The sequence below is a fragment of the Monodelphis domestica genome, chromosome 8 (genome assembly GCF_027887165.1).
Source record: "Monodelphis domestica isolate mMonDom1 chromosome 8, mMonDom1.pri, whole genome shotgun sequence".
NCBI lineage: Eukaryota > Metazoa > Chordata > Mammalia > Didelphimorphia > Didelphidae > Monodelphis > Monodelphis domestica.
This window is the reverse complement of record NC_077234.1, coordinates 86239357-86259157: the sequence shown is the minus strand read 5'-3', so window position 1 is coordinate 86259157 and position 19801 is coordinate 86239357. Positions and strand designations below refer to the sequence as shown.

General features: G+C 38.5%; 2 protein-coding genes and 2 non-coding genes across 6 annotated transcripts in view; 3 read left to right on the top strand and 1 right to left on the bottom strand.

The window, feature by feature from the left end:
* The window catches only part of NDUFS1 (NADH:ubiquinone oxidoreductase core subunit S1), a 30771-nt gene extending 15960 nt beyond the window's left edge, over nt 1-14811 (bottom strand). Inside the window, exons 1-8 of one of the 3 annotated variants that reach the window (XM_056808455.1) lie at nt 14673-14805; nt 12163-12296; nt 10899-10963; nt 10241-10332; nt 9045-9152; nt 4514-4590; nt 3642-3723; nt 3217-3347 (exon numbers count right to left, since the gene is read on the bottom strand). In XM_056808455.1, the coding sequence (XP_056664433.1) occupies nt 3217-3347; nt 3642-3723; nt 4514-4590; nt 9045-9152; nt 10241-10332; nt 10899-10959 (551 nt within the window). In that variant the 5' untranslated portion in view covers nt 10960-10963; nt 12163-12296; nt 14673-14805. Of the gene's footprint in view, nt 1-3216; nt 3348-3641; nt 3724-4513; nt 4591-9044; nt 9153-10240; nt 10333-10898; nt 10964-12162; nt 12297-14553 lie in introns of all 3 variants that reach the window. The other 2 variants (XM_001370787.5, XM_007501873.3) reach the window with 2 other exon arrangements.
* Nucleotides 14812-15274: 463 nt separating this feature from the next.
* On the top strand, nt 15275-18865 carry EEF1B2 (eukaryotic translation elongation factor 1 beta 2). The gene is made up of 6 exons (XM_001365825.5): nt 15275-15410; nt 15957-16079; nt 17019-17148; nt 17607-17673; nt 18442-18567; nt 18659-18865. Exons 1-6 carry the CDS (start codon nt 15331-15333, stop codon nt 18811-18813), a joined length of 681 nt encoding a protein of 226 aa, XP_001365862.1. The 5' UTR covers nt 15275-15330; the 3' UTR covers nt 18814-18865.
* On the top strand, nt 17452-17529 carry LOC130456002 (small nucleolar RNA SNORD51). Its single transcript, XR_008914289.1, has one exon. It is a non-coding gene; the product is annotated as a small nucleolar RNA SNORD51 (small nucleolar RNA).
* On the top strand, nt 17808-17942 carry LOC130456006 (small nucleolar RNA SNORA41). Its single transcript, XR_008914292.1, has one exon. It is a non-coding gene; the product is annotated as a small nucleolar RNA SNORA41 (small nucleolar RNA).
* Nucleotides 18866-19801: the final 936 nt, after the last annotated feature.

The following is a 19801-nucleotide window of genomic DNA, read 5'->3' as shown; positions in this document are numbered from 1 at the left end:
CTAAATACCTAATATTTTTAATAGCACTTTGAGGCTTGCAAAGCACTTTACCCATATTTAGGTAGTTTAATTTTTACAACAATCCCATAGGGAATGTGCTAAATGTATTATTATTTTTTTTTTCAAAAGGGACTGAGGGGTCAGCTAGGTAGCTCAGTGAATTGAGAGCCAGGCCTAGAGACAGGAGGTCGTAAGTTCAAATCTGGCCTCAGACATTTCCCAGCTGTGTGACCCTGGGCAAGTCACTTAACCCCCACTGCCTAACCCTTACCACTCTTCAATACACAGTATTGGTTTCAAGACAGAAGGAAAGGGTTAAAAAAAATGGGACTGAGATTAAAAGAGCTGCCCACAATCACACAAATAAATTCTATGTAAGCTATGGCACATAGAAGTGATAGGACAGTGACTGAACACCTATTTCCCCAGGTCTGGTGCTTTTTCTATCATGCCACACTATTTTCTTTGAATCTCATCTTCTTCATCTATATAATGAGAATCTTTATAATAACTGCCCTGTCTAGCTGACAAAGGTGCTGTGAGAAATAAATAAATAAGAGCAAGCGATAACTTCAGTTTCTGGTTTTCAATTGTTGCTGAAACCAAGAAGTTACCCTGCAAACTTGCTACTTTGTCTACATGGCTTTTGTTTTCAGGGTCAACAAATAAAGCCAAAGAAGCCAAATCTATAAATCACATGCACTATTGTCTCTATGTGTTGTCCTAAACCGTTTCCTCAATCTCAAATGCCACCTTTGTTTCTTTTTCTCTGAGTGAGATTCTCTTTTCAGGACCCAGCTTCAAGTCTACAATGGACCAATTCTGATTTTTAATGAGTTATTTTCATCAGTATTTTTTGTTCATCTTTTACTAAAATGTTAATTCTCTTTCATCTTCTAAAACCCTTGCCTTGCCTTAGGATCTACAATGAGTACCAGTTCCAAGGAAGAAGAGCAGTAAGGGCTAGGCAACTGGGGTTAAGTGACTTGCCTTGAATCATATCACTAGGAAAGTGTCTGCGGCTACATTTGGATCCAAGACTCCCTATTCAGTGAACCAACCAACTGCCTTTAATTCTTTTCATAATTGTCTTGCGTATCTCTCATTTTCCCCTGCCCCACCAATTTTTTCCTATGCTGCACTTAACTGATTTTTAAACTAGCTTTTAAAATCTTTAACTTTTCTAGGAATTCTTGATGGACTTGTGTCAAATTTCATTTTCTTTGCTTGTGTTTTCAAGTCACTGTCTTCTGCTGAGTTTGTGTGTTAATCTTCCCTGTCGCCATAGTAACATGACCACAAGGTCAGGTTCTTTTCCTGATGTTGTTTGCTCATTCTTCCAGTCTATTTCTTGACTGAACTTTATTCTGGATTCTGCTCACTTCAAAGGGGTTGTGGGGAGAAGGGAGGGGAGATGTCTAACCTCGGCTTCTGTCTTTTATGTTCTTCTGCTGCTTTCACAGCTCAGCCTGAGGGCCTGCAGATTTTCAGTGCTTCCAAAGTGATGCGATATGAGAAGTCTGTTCACTATCTTCCTGCTCTGAGAGCTATAAGTTCCAGACTTGGTTTGGATCAGCTGGATTGTGTGTGATTGAGTTTCCTTAGACTGCTGCTGGACTCAAGCCACTATTAACCTGCTGGAAGGTTCTGCATGTTCAGAGTGACTTTTGCTGACCCTCCTTCCCCCACTGTTTTTGCCTTCCACCCTGGTTTTTTGCAAGACTAAAAGTCAGAACTGATTCCTCCCTCTTGGGCTCGGAACCACACACTTTGTTTCTAGAACTTGGTCCTTGCTCTATAACACAGCTATGCTCTATCACTTATGACTACCCCTCCACTCTGGAACTGTGATGCCACACTGGACAGTGGGTGAAAGAGCCACCAGTTGGCACCCACTCCTGTTCCCAAGGCTAATATGGAAATCCTCTGCAGTCTCTTTCTGCCCCAGTGTTTAGTCCACTTGCCATCCCTGGGCCCTAACCTGCTTTCTTCATCTTCTGCTGCTGCAATGAATTTACTAGCCAGGAGATGCAAAGGCAAAATTGCTACTGTCTCACCCTTTCATCTTGACTCCTCTCTGCCCGATTTCCACTCAAAAGCCTTCCCTAATGTCCCTAACCAAGGGTCCGTGGAATTCTGATAGACCTCTGTACTAATCATTTGATATTCAGCACATAGATAAGGATATTTTCCATTTCTCTTGTCTCCCCAACTAGATAAATTACTTGATAACAAGGACCACACCATTTATCTCTGAATATTCCTGAAGCTAGTTCTAGTCTACATAAAATCCCATAATAAATAGTAACATTAGAAAAGAGAATTGATTATATCAAAGTTATATTCATATCCTGGTGTAAGTTCATAGTAAAAGTGCTTTAACAATATGATTACCAAAAGATTTTCTAACATAGATATGTACTTTGGCTCCCATTTATGTAAGGGATAATTCTCAATAACAAAATTCTTGATTTTATGCTTACTATATTATAGGTAGAGATAGAAAAGTTCCACTGAAATGTCACTAAGTTTTTCTTTTTTTATCCTTACCATCTAACTTGGAATCAATTCTGTGTATTGGTTCAAAGGCAAAAGAGTAGTAATAAGGGCTAGACTACTGTGTTTAAGTGATTTGCCCAGGATCACACAGCTAGGACGGGTCTGAGGCCAAATTTGAACTCAGGTCCTCCCAACTCCAGGCCTGACACTCTTCCAATGAGCTACCTAGCTGCCTTACTAAGTTCTCTAGCATTCTTTTCTCTTATTCTCCTTCCACTTTCAAATATTCCCCAACAAAGGAACCTCATCAAAAAAAAAAAAGAACTCACCTAAATCCTCATGCCATCCATTAAAACAACCTAGCACCACTCAAGAAGATATAAGAGCTGGAAAGAAGTAGTATCAGTGAGTGTACACCATCTCCCTTTTCCCCTACTGGGCTTAAAGCAATTTTTTCATATTCTCATTCATTTATTACTGAGGGTTTAGTTAGAAGGACAGTTTCATGTCCAGGACTTCCAAGATGTAGAATAACTTCTTAAACTACAGTCAATATTAAATTAAAAATTAATCTATAGCTAAAGCATTCAGAAACTTTACAAAGTTTATAAGGGGGCTTTACCTGTAAAAAGTTACATTTTCTACTATTATATTTAACTACATTTTGTAAAAACTAAATGAACTAAGAAATTAATGTATGGGCACAAAAAAATTTACCTGATGCACCGAGTGCACTGTATGCATCTAGTCATAATGGTCTTTACGAGTGGACCAATATTCTTGTCTTCCACAGCTCGTTTTCCCTCTAAAAATCTGCTTCTATCACTCCCAAACATCATTGACTGGTCCTAGATTCAATCATAAGAGAAAGCTAAATTAATGAACCTAATAAAATCTGAGACAATCTCAATTTTTTTTTTAAACCCTTACCTTTCATCTTGGAGTCAATACTGTGTATTGGCTGCAAGGCAGAAGACTGATAAGGGCTAGGCAATGAGGGTCTAGTGACTTGCCCACAGTCACACAGCTAAGAAGTGTCTGAGGCTAGATTTGAACCTAGGACCTCCTGTCTCTAGGCCTAGCTCTCAATCCACTGAGCCACCCAGCCACCCCCTCAATTTTTATAGAATTAGACTACATACCTGCAAATCACATTCACCTCCCTGGTCACAGATAGGGCAGTCCAGTGGGTGATTTGCTAGTAAAAACTCCATTACACCTTCCCTATAAAAGAATAATAATATACACATAAGCAAATAAGTACCATCATCTTGTGCTTATATATTTCTTTTCTTCCAAGGATATCAACACATTTCACATACACTTTCCCCTCAATTAATATGGACACTTTCATCAGGAGATAGGGTTATAGGATAGAAAATCTGTGGTTTTAATAGCATATGGAACTCCCAGTAAGAAACTCCCTCTATCAAATAGGCAGGGACCTTTTCTGTCACTGATAGACTAAGGGAGTTGACTAGAGAACTGAGATATGAAGCAATTTGCCCAAGGTCACAAAATTAGAATGTGTCAAAGTTAGGCCTTCACATTCCTGGCTTTGGAACTGGCTCTCAAGCTGTTATGCAATGCTGACTTTCTTGATCGAGAGAATGAATAGGAAATTCTTTAAAACTTTGTATTTGTTACTAAACTTGAGTCAATACAACTAATATTGAATACTAAAAGAACTATATACTACAAAAAAAAAAGGCAAAACTGCCTAGATGTACATGGCAGTGATATTTCATATTACCCTGCCAGGAACAACATTGCGATGGTCTAGGGAAGCAAACTACCACAAGTTGAACAATCTGCTTCTATTGTCAATTCTGGCCTACCAGACCAAAGTCTTTCCATGGCTCAGTATCACCCTTGAACTGTTCCACCCTACTCTTTTCTAAACCATAAAGGCCTAGCATGCCAACTTCCCACAAGCTTCAAGTTGAATTTTGGACCCATGGGATAAAAACTAAGGAGATTTTATAACATTCAAAATATGATAATAGTAAAGTACCTTGCTTTCTTGGACTTCTCTGAGTTTGTAAGGATGTTCCAACCCTTCATTACTGGCATAGCACAAGCAGCTACAGGCTGGAATTTCAATGGGAAAACCCATGAACATTTATACCTCTCTGATAGTAAAAATAATAAATTCTTTTTAGATACATCAATCCAATATTTTTCAGGGAAAAAATGAGGCATTTGCAACCAGAAAACGAAGTAATTACATGACAAGGTACATAAAATTTTCTCATCTTATTTATGTCTTGCTTTAAGTTCCCATTTGCCATTCCCTTTGAGTAATGAATGGAAACCATAGTTTTGGTTTATTCTGCTTGATAAACAATTCAGGCCTTTATAAAAGGTATCAAGAGCATCTCAATTAGATAGCTTGCAACAAAATTCTACTGAATAAGAAGATATACTACCCTCCTCTACAACTCAAAAGTTCTTTCCAAATAGAAACAACACACCAAATTCCTCTAGTTTTTTCTCCCTAAACCCTTACTTTGTGTCTAAGTAACAACTCTAACACAGAAAAGTAATAGCTAGGTAATGGGGGTTAAGTGACTTGCCCAGGGTCACATGGTTAGGAGGTATCTGAAATCACATTTGAACCCAACTCTAGGCTTGGCATGCTATCCAGTATGCCACCTATCTGCCCCTCCTCTTAACTTCTAATAGGTTTTCCAGAAATGTTTCACTTATATCGATACCTTCCTTGATGCTCTCTCATATGATTTAGATTTATATCCCATGGTGGGTACATGGTAAGTACATCTACTTCTAATGACAATGACTTAAATGTGTATATCACTTTGCAGGTGCCAATATTTTTGCATTCATTATATCACATGATCCCTAAATTGAAGAAGCTGGATCAACACAGCAGATTGGCCAAGGTCTTTTCTAGCTCTCACTACTGTAGAAGAGTATGGCACCAAGGAAGGTTAAATGGCACAATGGAAAGAGCACTAGGCCTGGAGTCTGAAGAACCTGGGCTCAGATACTTCCTAGCTGTGTGACCCTGGGCAAGTCACTTAACCTTGTTGGCCTAGCCCTTACGCTTCTGTCCTAGAGTAATGTTACTGGAACAGAAAGTAAAGATTTAAAAGGTAAAAAAAAAAGTATAGCACCTTGTGTAGTTACTTTTTATATATAAAATGTGAAAAGTGCTGCTAGGGCATTAAAAAAAAAAGTCAGGAAAAACCCTGTCTTTTGATCTCAGAAACAGTACAATAATATAAGGCATTCCTAAATCTTGAATCCTAGAAGAAAATCTTTCTTCTTAATGGAATATAAAAGAACCATTAAAATAAGTCTTTTAAAAAAATCTTAAAAATACTTCATGGTCACTTTTTATTGACAACATTATTGCTAACCTCACTCTCTCTACAATTAAAAACTGAAAGGGGAAAAAAAAATCCTTATAACAAATAAGCAGCCAAAAGCAAAATGAATCTATGCAGTAGAAATATCCAAAAATATGCATGTCTTCATCTTGGGTTCATCAGTTCTTTCTGGAGGAACAAAACATTCTTCAGAACAGGGTCCTCTGGAAACAGTCAATGATTGTACTGATCATTTAAGTCTTTTAGAGTTTTTTTTTAAAACCCTTACTTTCTGTCATAGAATCAATACTGTGTTAGTTCCAAAGCAGAAGAGTAAGGGCTAGGCAATAGGGATTAAGTGACTTGCCCAGGGTCACACATCTAGGTAGTGTCTGAGACCACATTTGAACCCAAGACCTCCCATTTCTAGGCCTGGCTCTCAATCCATTGAGTCACCCAGCTGCCCCCTAAAGATGTTTTTAAACAATTCTCTTGCACAAATTATTCTGCTGGTTCTGCTCATTTCATCATGTTAGTTCATACTATTCAGAATTCTCTGTGATTGTCTCTTTCATCATCTAACAAGCAATAATCACGTAGAACAATTTGTTCAGCTGCTAAACAATTATCTAAGAGGCAATTCAAGGCATCTGATTCAACCCTGGTTCTTTTCTTTTCTTCTCCAATTCCCCAATTAATTTCTCCTTCAGAATCTATAAGTATGTTTAGATTTTGACTATTACCTTCTGGTATTATTCACCTTCTTAACTTCTTCCTTCCTTCCTCACTATTTTTCTCTATTAACTTTTGATCTACACCAAACTCTTAGTTCAACTCTCCTTTGTCCATTTTAGGTAAGAGCTTCATCTGATGCCAGATCTTCTTTATCTCTTTCCTCATGTCTGCATACTCTTTGAGTACCTTAATTATGAATTAATTAACAGCAAGTTCCTCCTTCCTACAGGAAGCACATTCTTCCTTTTACTGTCCTCTGCTCTTTTCCCTCTTAAAACCCTCTGAATAGAACCACTGTGCTAAGTTCTGCTTTACTTACTTCATTCTGACAATGTCCTTTGAAAACATTAAAGTTCTAAAGGAACACTTGGTTTTTCTCCCCATTAGTATGTTAGCATGATGTCATCATAGAGTACCTCTTACTTCCTTAAATAAATTTAAGTTTTTAGATTTCCCTAGACTCTTGTGTTTACATCTCTCCAAGTTCTTACTCAGCACAGACTTCTTATAAGGAATGTTTGAAAATCCTCTGTTCTATTAAAGAAAATTTTCCCTCCTGTAGTATTATAATCAGTATTGTAGAGTAAGTGACTCTTGGTTTATCTGACTTTTGGTTTTTAGCCAAAAGTCAGAAGTGCTGGATACTCAAAAGTACTTTTTCTTTGGTGGGTGAGCTTTAGATTTTGGCTATAACATTCCAAGTATTCATCCTTGGGATTTCTTTCAGTATGGATTTTTCCTTTATCTACTTTGCCCCCTAATTCCAGTAGATCATGGCAGTTTTGATTTAAGATTTCTTGAAATATACTGTCTGGGCTAAAAAAAAAAAATCAGTTTTCAAGGAGTCCAATTATTCTTTTTGGGGTAGGGGGTTTTATGAGGGTGAGATGAGAGCAGGCCTCCCTATCTCACCCAATCTGAAAGTACAGCAAACTTCTCATGGATTTAATCCCAATTCCTGCTCCATTTCCAACCTGTGCTGGCTCACCTCTCCTTAGGCAGTATGGGCCTTTTCCTTCATGTTCCCAATTGCTCATCACACCAGTCTTGGGGCAGACACATGATTATTTCGTAGCTCATTGAACTGAGAATTATTCGGCTCAAGCAGTTCACTAAACTCTGCTTCCTGAATAGTGGGGATTGTAGGCTTGCCCCACCACACCTAGTCCAATGATTCTTAAATTATATTTCCCTGGCCCATTTTCAAACATTTTTGATAACACATCTTTGACTTTGTTCTATTTTCTCAATCCTTTGATTTTATTCTACTACTTCATGATTAGTTTGTTCTATTCTAGTTTTCAGGAAGTATATTTCTTGAATAAATTTTAAAATTTTCTCTTCTAAGCTATTATTAGCCTTCTAATTCTTTTCTCAAGAGTTTTTATTTTATTTACCTCTTAATTATTATTATTTTTTAACTATTCATGCAATCCTTATGGAAAGTCCATTTTTTCATAATTATTATGGAAATATTCCTTTTGAGGGATCACTAGAATTATGATAATTTTTAATACTGGTTGTTTTCTTTGATTTTCTTATCTTTCCAGATTAAGTTTCTGAATTGGGGTTCAGCTCTTTGCTAGGCTTTTGTTGGGCTCATTCTTGCTCCATCTCTAGTACTTAGCCCTCATCTAGATCTTTTGGTCTTTTCTTCCTTTTCAGGACAGTGTTAGGAATCTAGAAACCCCAGAACCCTTGAGCCTGAACCCTAGATCTGAGTGCTTGTCCTGATCTGGATGCTGCTTCTCCTGGTGCTTGTAAGATCTCCACCTTGGGACTTCTTTGGAGATGGGACACACATGAGGGATTCTCCTATTGCCCTGTTTCTATTTTTTCTATTTCTTTTTTTATTCTGACCAATATCTTGTACATTTTAGGAAGGAGGTTGTGGGAAGATGTCACTTACTAAAGATTCTCATTAGATTTCTTGATCATTATTCAGCCTGGTGAGAACTTTAGGATTTTGTTGAAGTGTGTTTATAGAAGTTAGGCATTCATAGCCACCTGGCATTGAAATCTGTGTATCCTAAACAAGTAAAAAACAGGGGCTTTTAATATGGAAATATCTTGTCCTTTGACAGTAGGAGCTAGAAAGAATTGTAGGGAGTGTAAAGAACAAAGGAAACGAATCCCACATTTAGTTATGCTATGGAACAGCAAGGTCTAGGTGGAAACAAAGGTTGTTGGTTCTTTCAATCCTAGCAGCAATGGAGCATGCTTATAGCATCGAGAACTCTAGACCTTGCAAAAAGAAGCTATCAGTTCAAAATCAGGTCCTGCCACTTAATAGCTAGGTGACATTGGATAAGGGACTTCAGAAAAGTAAGGCCAATTTTCGCATCTGTAAAATGATAGTGATGTCATCTGCCCAAAAGGATTACATCCATTTTCATTCAAAAACCACACTGCAAACTATAAAGCATGATTAGTTTTTCTTCTTTATACAACAGTGTAATATTTTTAGGTAATGAGTACCTTAGGGGCCTTTTCTATCTCCACAAGACACATCCTACAGTTTCCAGCCACCGATAACCTTTCATGATAACAGAATCGAGGAATCTGCATGCCAACTTTCTCACAAGCCTAGGAAATAAAAAGAAATTATATTACAAGGGAATGAGTACTTACCACTTAAGCTGCCTGCTACATAGAAAGTATTTACTTTTTTTTCTCTACAGCTCAGCTATTTCTGTTATACCTTGGAAGTAATGATTAAGTACTAGACATATGAATCAAGCCCATGAATGTAGAACTAAAAATATAAAGGTAACAGAGATGTAAACACCTCAAGAGACTCATAATATAGAAGATTGGTATTGGTTCCAAGTACAAGAGCCATAAGGGCTAGGCAATGGGGATTAAGTGACTTGCCCAGGGTCACACAACTAAGTGACTGAGGTCACAACTGAACCTAGGACCTCCCACCTCTAGGTCTGGCTCTCAATCCACTGAGCCACTTAGCTGCACCTTAAACTTTTAACTATAAATTTGTTTATACTATTTGTTCAAATAAGTTATAGAAATAGATGCAACATGACTATGAAACAAACAGTAATAGAATAACTCAACTTGACAAATGTTAAATGTCTAGTATGTACTAGGTACTTGGGATACAAAGATGAAAAATAAAGTGCCTTGAAATGCTAGTCTGGCAGAGGGAAAAGCATGTAACTCAGTAACCAGAAAGAATACAAGTTTGGTATATGTTTGAGTACATAGAAGGTAAAAGAGCAACGCAAGATATTATTTCAGGATAGAAAGATCACCTCCCTCTCAGAATGAGAAATGGGAGAATAAGAAAAGGAATGAAGAAAATGATTGCCTCTGAGCTGGCACCTAACAGAGGCAAAGGCCTTCAAATAAAGCAATATGGAGGAAAGCTATTCTTGGAATGAGACTTAGCATGTTACATGCATGGAATAGAAGACAGAATGAGTTTGAGTGGAGAAGGCACACAATGAGAAATAGTATGATATGGGGTAGTAAATCAGTTTGGAATAGCAGGACTACTTTATATCAGTCCTTAATAGGCTTTAATATTAATTCTATAAATACTTGGCTATTATATATCAATCAAGAAATCTTGACATTTTGAAAGAAAAGCATTTAAAGCAAGTTGTATAAAATTAAAACAAAAAAGAAAATGCTTAGATCTTTGAGTTCATATTTACCTGGAGCACTGTGGTTCCAGGTTCCACCATGACAGGTTGACCATCAACAAATACTTCAATCAAGTTGCTGGATGCTGTGGTAGTTGTTCGCACTGGCCATCAAAAACATTGAGTTGGGAATTCAAGTTAACTAGAGCTGAATCTGCTATGGCATAGGATAATGGATTTGTTTACTCTAACCACTAAGCTAGAAAAACTGATTTTAAAACACTGAATTAATAAAAGAGATCACCTATAATCAAAAGATACATTTCCACATTTGTCTATGATTATTTTGGAGAATTGTGTAAATACAAACTGATAATATCATTATTAAGGTAGTATAGACTAGTTATCCAAATAGTATTAATTATATATGTTAGAAGGAAGACTGATGGCCAGTTCTAGCAACTGTCTATTCCTTAAGAAACTTTTGCTCATTACTTTTTACTCATATCTTTTAAAAACCTATTTTTAAAAACTTAAATATAAGTTGTCTGAGAAATAGCCTATTCAATTTAGTCAATTTGTTTCTATTTTTGCAGAAACAAAATCACACAAGTATGGAATTCCAAGAGTTATTTCTATAAACTTAACAGAGTTGAACAGTTTAACTCTACCTATTTATTAAAAACGAACATTTTTTCTTCCATAAAAGTAAACTTAAAAGAATACTCACCGCATCCTTTAGGACACTGTGCAAAGCCAGCTAAGGCCCTGCGTACCGGTAGTCGTAACATATTGCTAAAAATGAAACAGAGAAGTTTTAAAGTTCTTTGTAGGAAAATATTTTGGTGGCTAACAAGTTTAGATTGCTAACACCTTTATTTTACATTTGGTATTTTATGCTGCCGAATCACAAAATTCCATTAAAATGTTACAAATTTAATCTAATATACTACAAGCTGTTAAGAGAGCTATGACTAACCTGCCCTTCTGCTGTGTAAAATGAAATCACAAATTAAAAGATGATTAAAAAACCTTAAGTATTATTTACAAATAACTTTTTAAGTGGCTAAAAGTACAAAGTACAGAATGCTGTTTCTTTGAAAACAAAGGGGTTATCATTCACAAAGCTTTAAAATATTCAACATCCTTGACATAGAATATGTTTATTCTTTTAGTAAAAAAAAGGACTATTTAGCATCATAAAGACATATTTCAAAATATATACTGAAAATATTCCCATATCTCAAGGCATTTAAAATTTATTGCAATGTTAATAAATGAATTTTTAAAATCAACTTTCAATTAATCACATATAGATTATCAGCTGAATTTTTTTAAATATCAGGAACTGATTTTCTTCCTCCTTCCATTCAATATATTTCTGAGCTGTCTCCTCTATATTAGTCAGTGTAGGCAAATATGGAATACAAAATAGTTTTAGGATCTGCTTAAGGAAAATATAAATTAAGAAGATGTTTGTTGCACAAGAAACTATGTTTACAACCCCCCCCCCACTTTCCTAACCCAATATATCATTTTTAAAAAATTACTAGCAATATGAATAATCAAGAATTGACTAGATGCACAGTTCAGTGATCCATTATTGAAATGCAATGAACTGTCCTTCTAGCTCTACAGACTGTGACTGTCCATGATTCACTAACAGTTTGAGTTGCTGCAGCTGACTTAAAAAAAAAAATCACAACCAGAAAATAAGCTTCTCTGGTACCTAGTGACGTAATGGTCCTTCCGACCCTCATAAGAACACCTGTCCTTGAAGCTCTTCTAGCTTGTTTGTTTACTGACATCTTCCAGAATTTCTGATTCCATGTCACTGTCAGATGACTTGGGTAAACTCTTTGTCACTAAAAGACACTGACTTTAGTGGATGTCTTTATAAAATAGAAAATAAAAAAATAAAGCCTTCCACTTATGACTCATTTATTTGTTACCCAGTACCCATTAAGTTTAGAAAAACATTTTTACGCAACTACCTTTGGAGAAAGATGGCAGGACTATGGATAGAGCCCTTGTCTTGAACTCTAAAAGCCTGGAGTTCAAATCTGGCTTCAGATATTTCCTATGTGATCTTGGCAAGTCACTTTACCTCTGCCTCCATTCTTCAACTCTGAAATTTGGATAATAATAATAGCACCTACTTCCCAGAGTTGTCCTTAGAATTAAATGAGATAATATTTTTTTATGAGTGCTTAGAATATTGCCAGCACATAGTAGGAACTATGGAAATGTTTTATTACCTTTCCTTGTGGGCCAGCTTAATTTTTCTAAAAGACTCATACAGATTTCCCCTGACATTAATAACATTTGCGTAGTGATTTAGTACTTACAAAGATATCTAGATATTACATCATTTGATTATATTTTAGCTACCATTATTCCCATATTATACATAAGAAAACTAAAGCTCAGAGAGATTATGTGCTACTAATGTGGTTAGCTAGTATCAGAGGTAGTGTTCCAACCTAGAGCTCTAAAATTCAAACAGCTTTTAATAGAAACTTGGAACATTTGTCCTTTATGAGTTAAACAAATAGAAGATTCAAATTATGGACTAAATGGGATTTTCCAAATCAACATGTTTCTCATTTAAAAATTTTATTACAGCAGTAAAGTGCCATTATAAAAGTAATTATAGGATTTTAAGTACATATGTAAACATTAAAATGAAAATCTCATTAATACACAATTTACTCAGAATTTATAATCCATTATCTACTTACTTTTCCTAGAATTGACTTTTGTAAGTTGAGCATTACTTTCCTGGCTAGTTAATTGTAATCTGTTCTCAATGAAGATTGGCTACTACCATTAAGATTACCTAAATTTCCAAGTAAACGTTTTCTACCTTTTGGTCAATTATTGCATATATAGAGAAAGGAAAAACAATTATGATTCTTTAGTACTTGCTGAGTTTCTTCCATTTTCTTCCCATTACATTTCTAGTTTTGTTTTCACAATATTCATCGTTTTGTAGAAATTATTTGTTCTTATTGCATATAAAGCTACCTAAAACCTGAATGTTTTTATTTTATAAAGTATAAAATAGGGGAAGATGGATCAGTGGATTGTGAGCCAGGTCTACAGATGGGACGTCCTAGGTTCAAATCTAGCCTCAGACACTTCCTAGCTGTATGACATTGGACAAGTCACTTAACCCTCTTTTTTTAAAGATTAAATTTTTTTAAAAGACTTGTCAAAAAAGTCTTTTTCTGACCAATTAAATAAACATTTGCTGCATATCTATATATGTAAAGCAAATGGAGATACAAAAATTTCTGCCCCACATTTTGTGCCCTCAAGAACCTTAAGACTCAAAGAGAGGAATTAATGAATTAATATTCAGGTTAATTATCTCTAAGATATATGAGGCAATTTTGTTTAAATCTTGCAAGTGTTATATATATGTATTTAAACTACTTATCCTTAATGTTATCAGTGCTTTCTTTCATATAGAAAATGGTGCTGCTGACCTCCTACAGGTAGCATTTGCTGTGAAGTGGTCTGCAATTCTTTAAACATGGGAATAATAATTCAATAATTATAATAATAACAATAATTATACAATGCCAAAAACTCTGCAGGAATTCCATAGCTGGGAGATGCTGATGACACATGCAGAACATCTTCAGAAAGGATGCATAAGAAAGGAAAGGCAGGGTCTCACTCTGAACTTCAGTTTCTTCGATGATCTCTTTAACCTTAGCTTACTATGATTCTTTGGATAGTACCTATCTTTAAAAAAAATTCTTTGTGTAATAAACTGGGTCACTGAAAATCAAAACCTGCTTGGTCCCAAGTTAGTCTGAAGAGATACATACATCCTTCCAGAATGACAAGAAAAAAACCAAACCAAAACAAATGGGAGAGCTGAACTAGACCACTTCCCCGCTGATAGGTTCTATCTTTCGTTCTCATTCAGGGCCAACAAAACAGTGTCCCTAGAGTGGTCACTTGACCTTTCTCTGAACAGGGATGAGGATGGGGGGGGGGAGGAAGGTGACCCAAGGCTCCCTCCTGGGGCGCAGGGCTTCTGGGGTGAGCTTCCTGGTGAGGCCCCTGGACCTCGGGATTCTTCTCCGGGAGACGGGGGGTGGGGGTGGGGGGGGTGGTCCCTAAGGCGCCTCTCGGGCTGCCCAGGCGAAGAGCTGGAACGTCTGGACGAGGCCGGTAGAACCACGGCCCGCGTCGCCCTTCGTTCTCGGGGGTCACTTGGGTTTCCCTGCGGCACGACCCGAGGACCGAGGTTGCGGGTTGGGCCCCACTCGGCCTCCCAAGAGGGAGGGGAACGTGGAAGGGCACCCGCGCCGCCCGGCCCGTAGGGGGTGCCCGGTTCCCCCGTTTGGGAGGCGGGGACACTGACTAACCTGAATTCAAGGGCAAGGGGAGAAAGAGGCTCGAGGCCTTGTCGGCCAAGAAGCCTGCAGGCACAGCGCTTCCCTAGGCCACCTCCGACCCGGCCCTCCTCTCTCGCGCCGGGCCTTACCTTCTGCGGGGGGCGCTGGCACGGTTAGGTCTCCAGGACCGGAGCAAGCCCTCAGCTCCCCCGTCCTTTATTCTCTATGGCGCCTTCGGCAATTTCCGTCTACTGGTACGATACGAGACGAGGTGGCAGCGAGAAAGACTTCGGCAATTTCCGGCCTGTGGGAGGGATAGGACTCGGCCATGTCCGTCAGGAGGTTCTGCGGAGGCGGGGCCAGTTTGGTTCGGCAATCTCCGGAGCCTCCAGGTTACGTTTCGGTAGTTGTCGATCTCTGGGCGCCCGGTACCACGAATGTCTCCGGGGGAAAGAGCTAATGTCGGAAATGACCGTTTTTATTGTTTCTCATTAGGGAGTCAAATGTTTAGAGAGCTACAGGAGACTTTAACACGCAAGATAATGAATTTTAAAGGCCAAATGGGGGTAGGTCTAATGCGAGAACTTTGCCCTTTGAACTCCGCCCCTTTTCCTAGCGTGGCGAAGCGGAAGGATACGCACTGACCTTATATAAGGGAGTCGCCGCTTGAGCGCGGCCCTTTTTTCAGTCGGCGGCCGGCGCTATCGTGTTTCCACGCCGTGCTCCTCTTCTACTCCGGGCTCAAGTCCTCCGTCGCCGCCACCGCCTCTTCCTAGCCCCTACACCACCACCACCACCGCCGCCGCCATGGGCTTCGGAGATCTCAAAACACCCGCGGGCCTGCAGCACCTCAACGACTTCCTAGCGGACAAGAGCTACATCGAGGGGTGAGCGAGGGCCCCGGGGCGGCGTCTACAGGGAGGCCCCTTAGATGCAGCGCGGATGGTCAATGAGGGCCCGGGCACGAGAGCGGGCTGCGGCGACGGGAAAAGAGGAGGAGAAAGAGGGAAGGGAGGCACACTCACGGAAAGGACACCCGAAGGTGGTGGGGAGGAGGTGGAAGCCCTAGGATTGGGACCCATCTGGGTGGGACACGTGGCCGTAGCTCCTCGGGCAGCGATGCTGGGCCGGGCACCTCGGGCCTAAGAGGAAGGGGGGGAGGTGACCCAAGTCACCACTCCTCTGCACTGGACTGGCCTGCCACACGTGTGCGGCCACCTCCCCATCCGGCTTTTACACACACCCCCTTTGATTTTCTGAAGGCCGACTTAAACATGGTTTGTAAGAGGGGGAAAAAAGTACTTTGGAGCTCAGCAAAGTGAAGGCAGGCGTGCGTCATGCCTGTCTAACTGGCTGGGACTGTGGGATATATTTGTAATTGGCGTGCTGGCGTTGCTTCCTAATTGGCGTTGTTGATTTGGTTTGGTCTTTAGGTACGTGCCATCACAGGCTGACATTGCAGTATTTGAAGCAGTTTCGGGCCCACCGCCCGCAGACCTGTACCATGCTCTCCGTTGGTATAACCACATTAAGTCTTATGAGAAGCAAAAGGCAAGGTAAGGTTATGCTGGTGTGTGAACGTCCTTTGAAGGATAGAAACTCATAAGGTTTTTCACATTCCAAATTTGGACCTAGGCTATTTTAGTTTTGCTGAGATGTTGTAAGCTTAATTAATTGCTTGTGCCACCTTGATAGGCCAAGAGACTGAAGTCCTCCATTTTTTCACAGAACAGGTAGAACATGGACAACAGCAATTCAAGTTTTCCCCACACTGTCCTGCCAAAATGCCTCGACCCTGACCTGGGGGGGCCACCTCTGGGGTGAGAGGGTAGTTCATCTATGGCTCATTCATTCAATCCTTGGCCATGCTTCTGAAACTGCCAACAAGGGTGGAAGTTTGGGGAAGTGGACAACCAGTTCACTAAGAACGGAACTGAACATACTGTTATGAAATCTCAAACAAAAATGTTCATACTGAAAGATTAAATCATAGTGAGTATTCAATATAATGTCTCCAGGGTAGCAGAGTGGTTTGGGTGTGAGAATCTTAAAAAGTAGAAGTATTTAAATGGGGTATAATAGAAATGCTAGTTTTTGAGTACTAAACTTGTATTGACTTATAGTAATGCTGAAGTTAATGTCCTTTTTATAGAGGAGTTTGAGTGTTAAGAGGTATCAATGTTCATGCACTTCCCCCCCCCCCCCCCCATTTAGTGTAATTCCAATTCCTAAAACTAGGTCAAAAGTAATCCATTTCAGCTTATGCATTAGATTCAGAAATGCATCTTGATTGTTAGTATTCTAAGAAGTGTTGCAGAAAATGTTTTTAGGTATTAATATTTTATCAGTTTACTGTAAATGGTTGAAAAGACTGATGTGAGGCATTGGCATTGGTAAAATTTGTTAGGGCTTTGATACAAATTTGTTTTAGTGACCTCAATTTTAGCATTTGAAGTTATATTGAAAGTGATAGTGTATTTCTTTTTTCTTTTAAGCTTGCCAGGAGTAAAGAAGGCTTTGGGCAAGTATGGGCCTGCTGAACTAGAAGATAACACAGGAAGTGGTGGAGCTACAGATAGCAAAGATGATGATGACATTGATCTCTTTGGGTCTGATGAGGAGGAGGTATGTTATTATCAAGTAGAAATGTGCATTTTTGTTATTGAGGTTAAAGTGCCCACATATTTGTGCATAAATAGATTTTTTTAGCTCTTAGATTTCCCTCAGAAATTACGTTAACAAAAGAAGTGCTCTTTGGAGTCATCTTAGATAATAGCATTCTATTAAAATGAATTTAAGTTTTTGCATATGGGTACCTGAGGGAAGACCTATTTTAAATTCATATTGTAGGTATTCCGTTAGTGGTCACTCAAAAATGAAGTAGATCAGATAGTTATGACTAGTTATGTGACTTAATTTTAAAACTTGCTGGCTACATGATGAATAAAATCTAATCACCATCTTTCGGCTGAGTTCGTGATGGAATTGCTTTTTTCTGATTGGCTGGTCTGTTTTCTGTGTAAATTGTTGACTAATTTTAACAAAAAAGTAATGCCCTGAACTGTATTGAATTCTTTCCTTAGGAAAGTGAAGAAGCAAAGAGACTAAGAGAAGAACGCCTTGCTCAGTATGAATCAAAGAAATCAAAAAGTAGGTTGTCTTAAAACTTGACCTTACACATTTTAGCTCTTGTTGAGAGGGAAGCCAAAACATGAGGTTATTAGCCCACTCTTTCTTGGTAAGCTTGATTCTTGTTGGTTGTACCAGCTTATGTGTTTAATACATTCCACAGCTACTGGTCTGCAACTGTTCTCATCTATAGCAGTTGTTGTATTCCACTGTGGGAAAGGAACTGTTACACTGTTAAATAACCTCTTTCTAATATAACAGAAAGTGGGTTCTTTGTGTGACAGACACCTAGTTAAGGATCTTTTAATAATAAAAGACACTACTGAATTTTTTGGCAATTTTATGTTATAGTTTATTCCAGATTCTATTAGAACTCCATTGTATAATACAGTGACAATTCATGTTCATAATAATGACATTGAGACACATCAATACCCTGAAGTACCTTTTATTTAGTGTCTACCTGCTTGGAGTGCCTATACTCTGAAATGTCAGGTTTACTTTTCTGTCAGCTTGAGTTGCTATTTATTGGGCAATGTTTTAATTAATTAGATGGGATTTTTTTTAACATTTTTTCCACAGTTGTGTGTATCTACAGAACAAAATGCTGGGGGATACAGTGGGGATAGCTAGTAGACTACGGTATAATGGGGGTTACATAAAACTTTACAATAAAATAGGAGACACTGATTGCTATTTCTTAGATAAGAGGAAGAAGATGGCATTTAATTTGAACCTTGAAGGATGAGTAGGAATTAGTAATAAGACTTTATAATCTTTTTACCTTAGAACCTGCAATTGTGGCCAAGTCTTCTCTCTTACTGGATGTAAAACCTTGGGATGACGAGACAGATATGGCGAAATTGGAGGAATGTGTCAGAAGCATTCAAGCAGATGGCTTGGTCTGGGGATCTTGTAAGTTGAAAAGTAACCTTTAAGTATTGATTGGCATCTTATCATGAGTTTGTGATAAGATTAGCATCTTTATTTTTTTTTTCCTTCCCAGCTAAACTAGTTCCAGTGGGATATGGCATCAAGAAACTTCAGATACAGTGTGTAGTTGAAGATGATAAAGTTGGAACCGATATGCTAGAGGAACAGATAACTGCCTTTGGAGACTATGTGCAATCCATGGATGTTGCTGCCTTCAATAAAATCTAAAACCTACCATCTTTGAAATTTTCATTTAAATAAAAATATTTGCAAGCAAAAACCGTATCACAGGTCTTCTTAATAGAAAGGCCCAAATTTTACTTGAATTAGCTGAAATTTCTTCCAGTCAAAACTGCTAGCTTACATTTGTTTCCCATCATCCACAGGAATGCATTAGTAGATTTTCCCGTTTTCTTCATTGATGGTTTTTGGAATGTGATTTGTATAACAATACATACAAAGTATTTCCAGGAGTAGAAATTTGGGGAATTTTAAGGTAAGGAGTGTTTAGTGTGCTGCAAATGATTTAGTAAGGAAAGGAGACTTGGAGAAGTGACTTAAAATGTTCTTCAAGATTAGTGCAGAGTGGAGCAGCTGGGTGATTCGAGGATAAAGCTGGGACCCTAGGTTCAAATGTGCCCTCAGATACTTTCTACCCATGTGACCTAAAATAAGACCCTGAAAGGGTAAAAGTAGTTGAAACCATGGACACTATTTAAAAGTTGAGTTTATCTGGGGGCCCAGATAAGGATGACTTCCAAAAGCTGAAATAAGACGAGAAATATAAAATATTTGACATTGCCGTCTTTCCCCCCCCTTTATCCTACTTTGTATCTCAACCTAACCCATTCTAAAATGAAGTGGGAGTTGGGCCTTTTGCCACTCTACTCCCTCTGGCTTTAATTCTCCCAAAAGGTCTGGCTTTTGTCACCAGGGGAAGTTCAGGTCAGATTTTCTCAGTGGCTTCTGAAGTGTCCACTAAGAGCAATTTGGTTGCCTTGAGGGTTAGACTCCTACCTGTGGAAGGTTGTGAGGCTTGTACAGGGAAGGGAAAGAGACAAAAACTGCAATGGACTGGGTGCAGTAGTATGAAATTGCTCCAATACCATATTTCCTTATGACCCTAAAGGAAAGATTGTGAATATGGATTTGCTGGCAATGATGTATCTGATCCCAAAGAACTGGTGAAATAGCAAGAGTAAAGGGAAAAATGAAT

Excerpts from the sequence above, each read along its gene's own strand:
- EEF1B2 (XM_001365825.5), top strand. The coding sequence starts at position 15,331 with ATGGGCTTCGGAGATCTCAAAACACCCGCGGGCCTGCAGCACCTCAAC. Across the intron at positions 15,411-15,956 it reads GACAAGAGCTACATCGAGGG|GTACGTGCCATCACAGGCTG; the intron begins GTGAGCGAGGGC and ends TTTGGTCTTTAG. Across the intron at positions 16,080-17,018 it reads TATGAGAAGCAAAAGGCAAG|CTTGCCAGGAGTAAAGAAGG; the intron begins GTAAGGTTATGC and ends TTTTCTTTTAAG.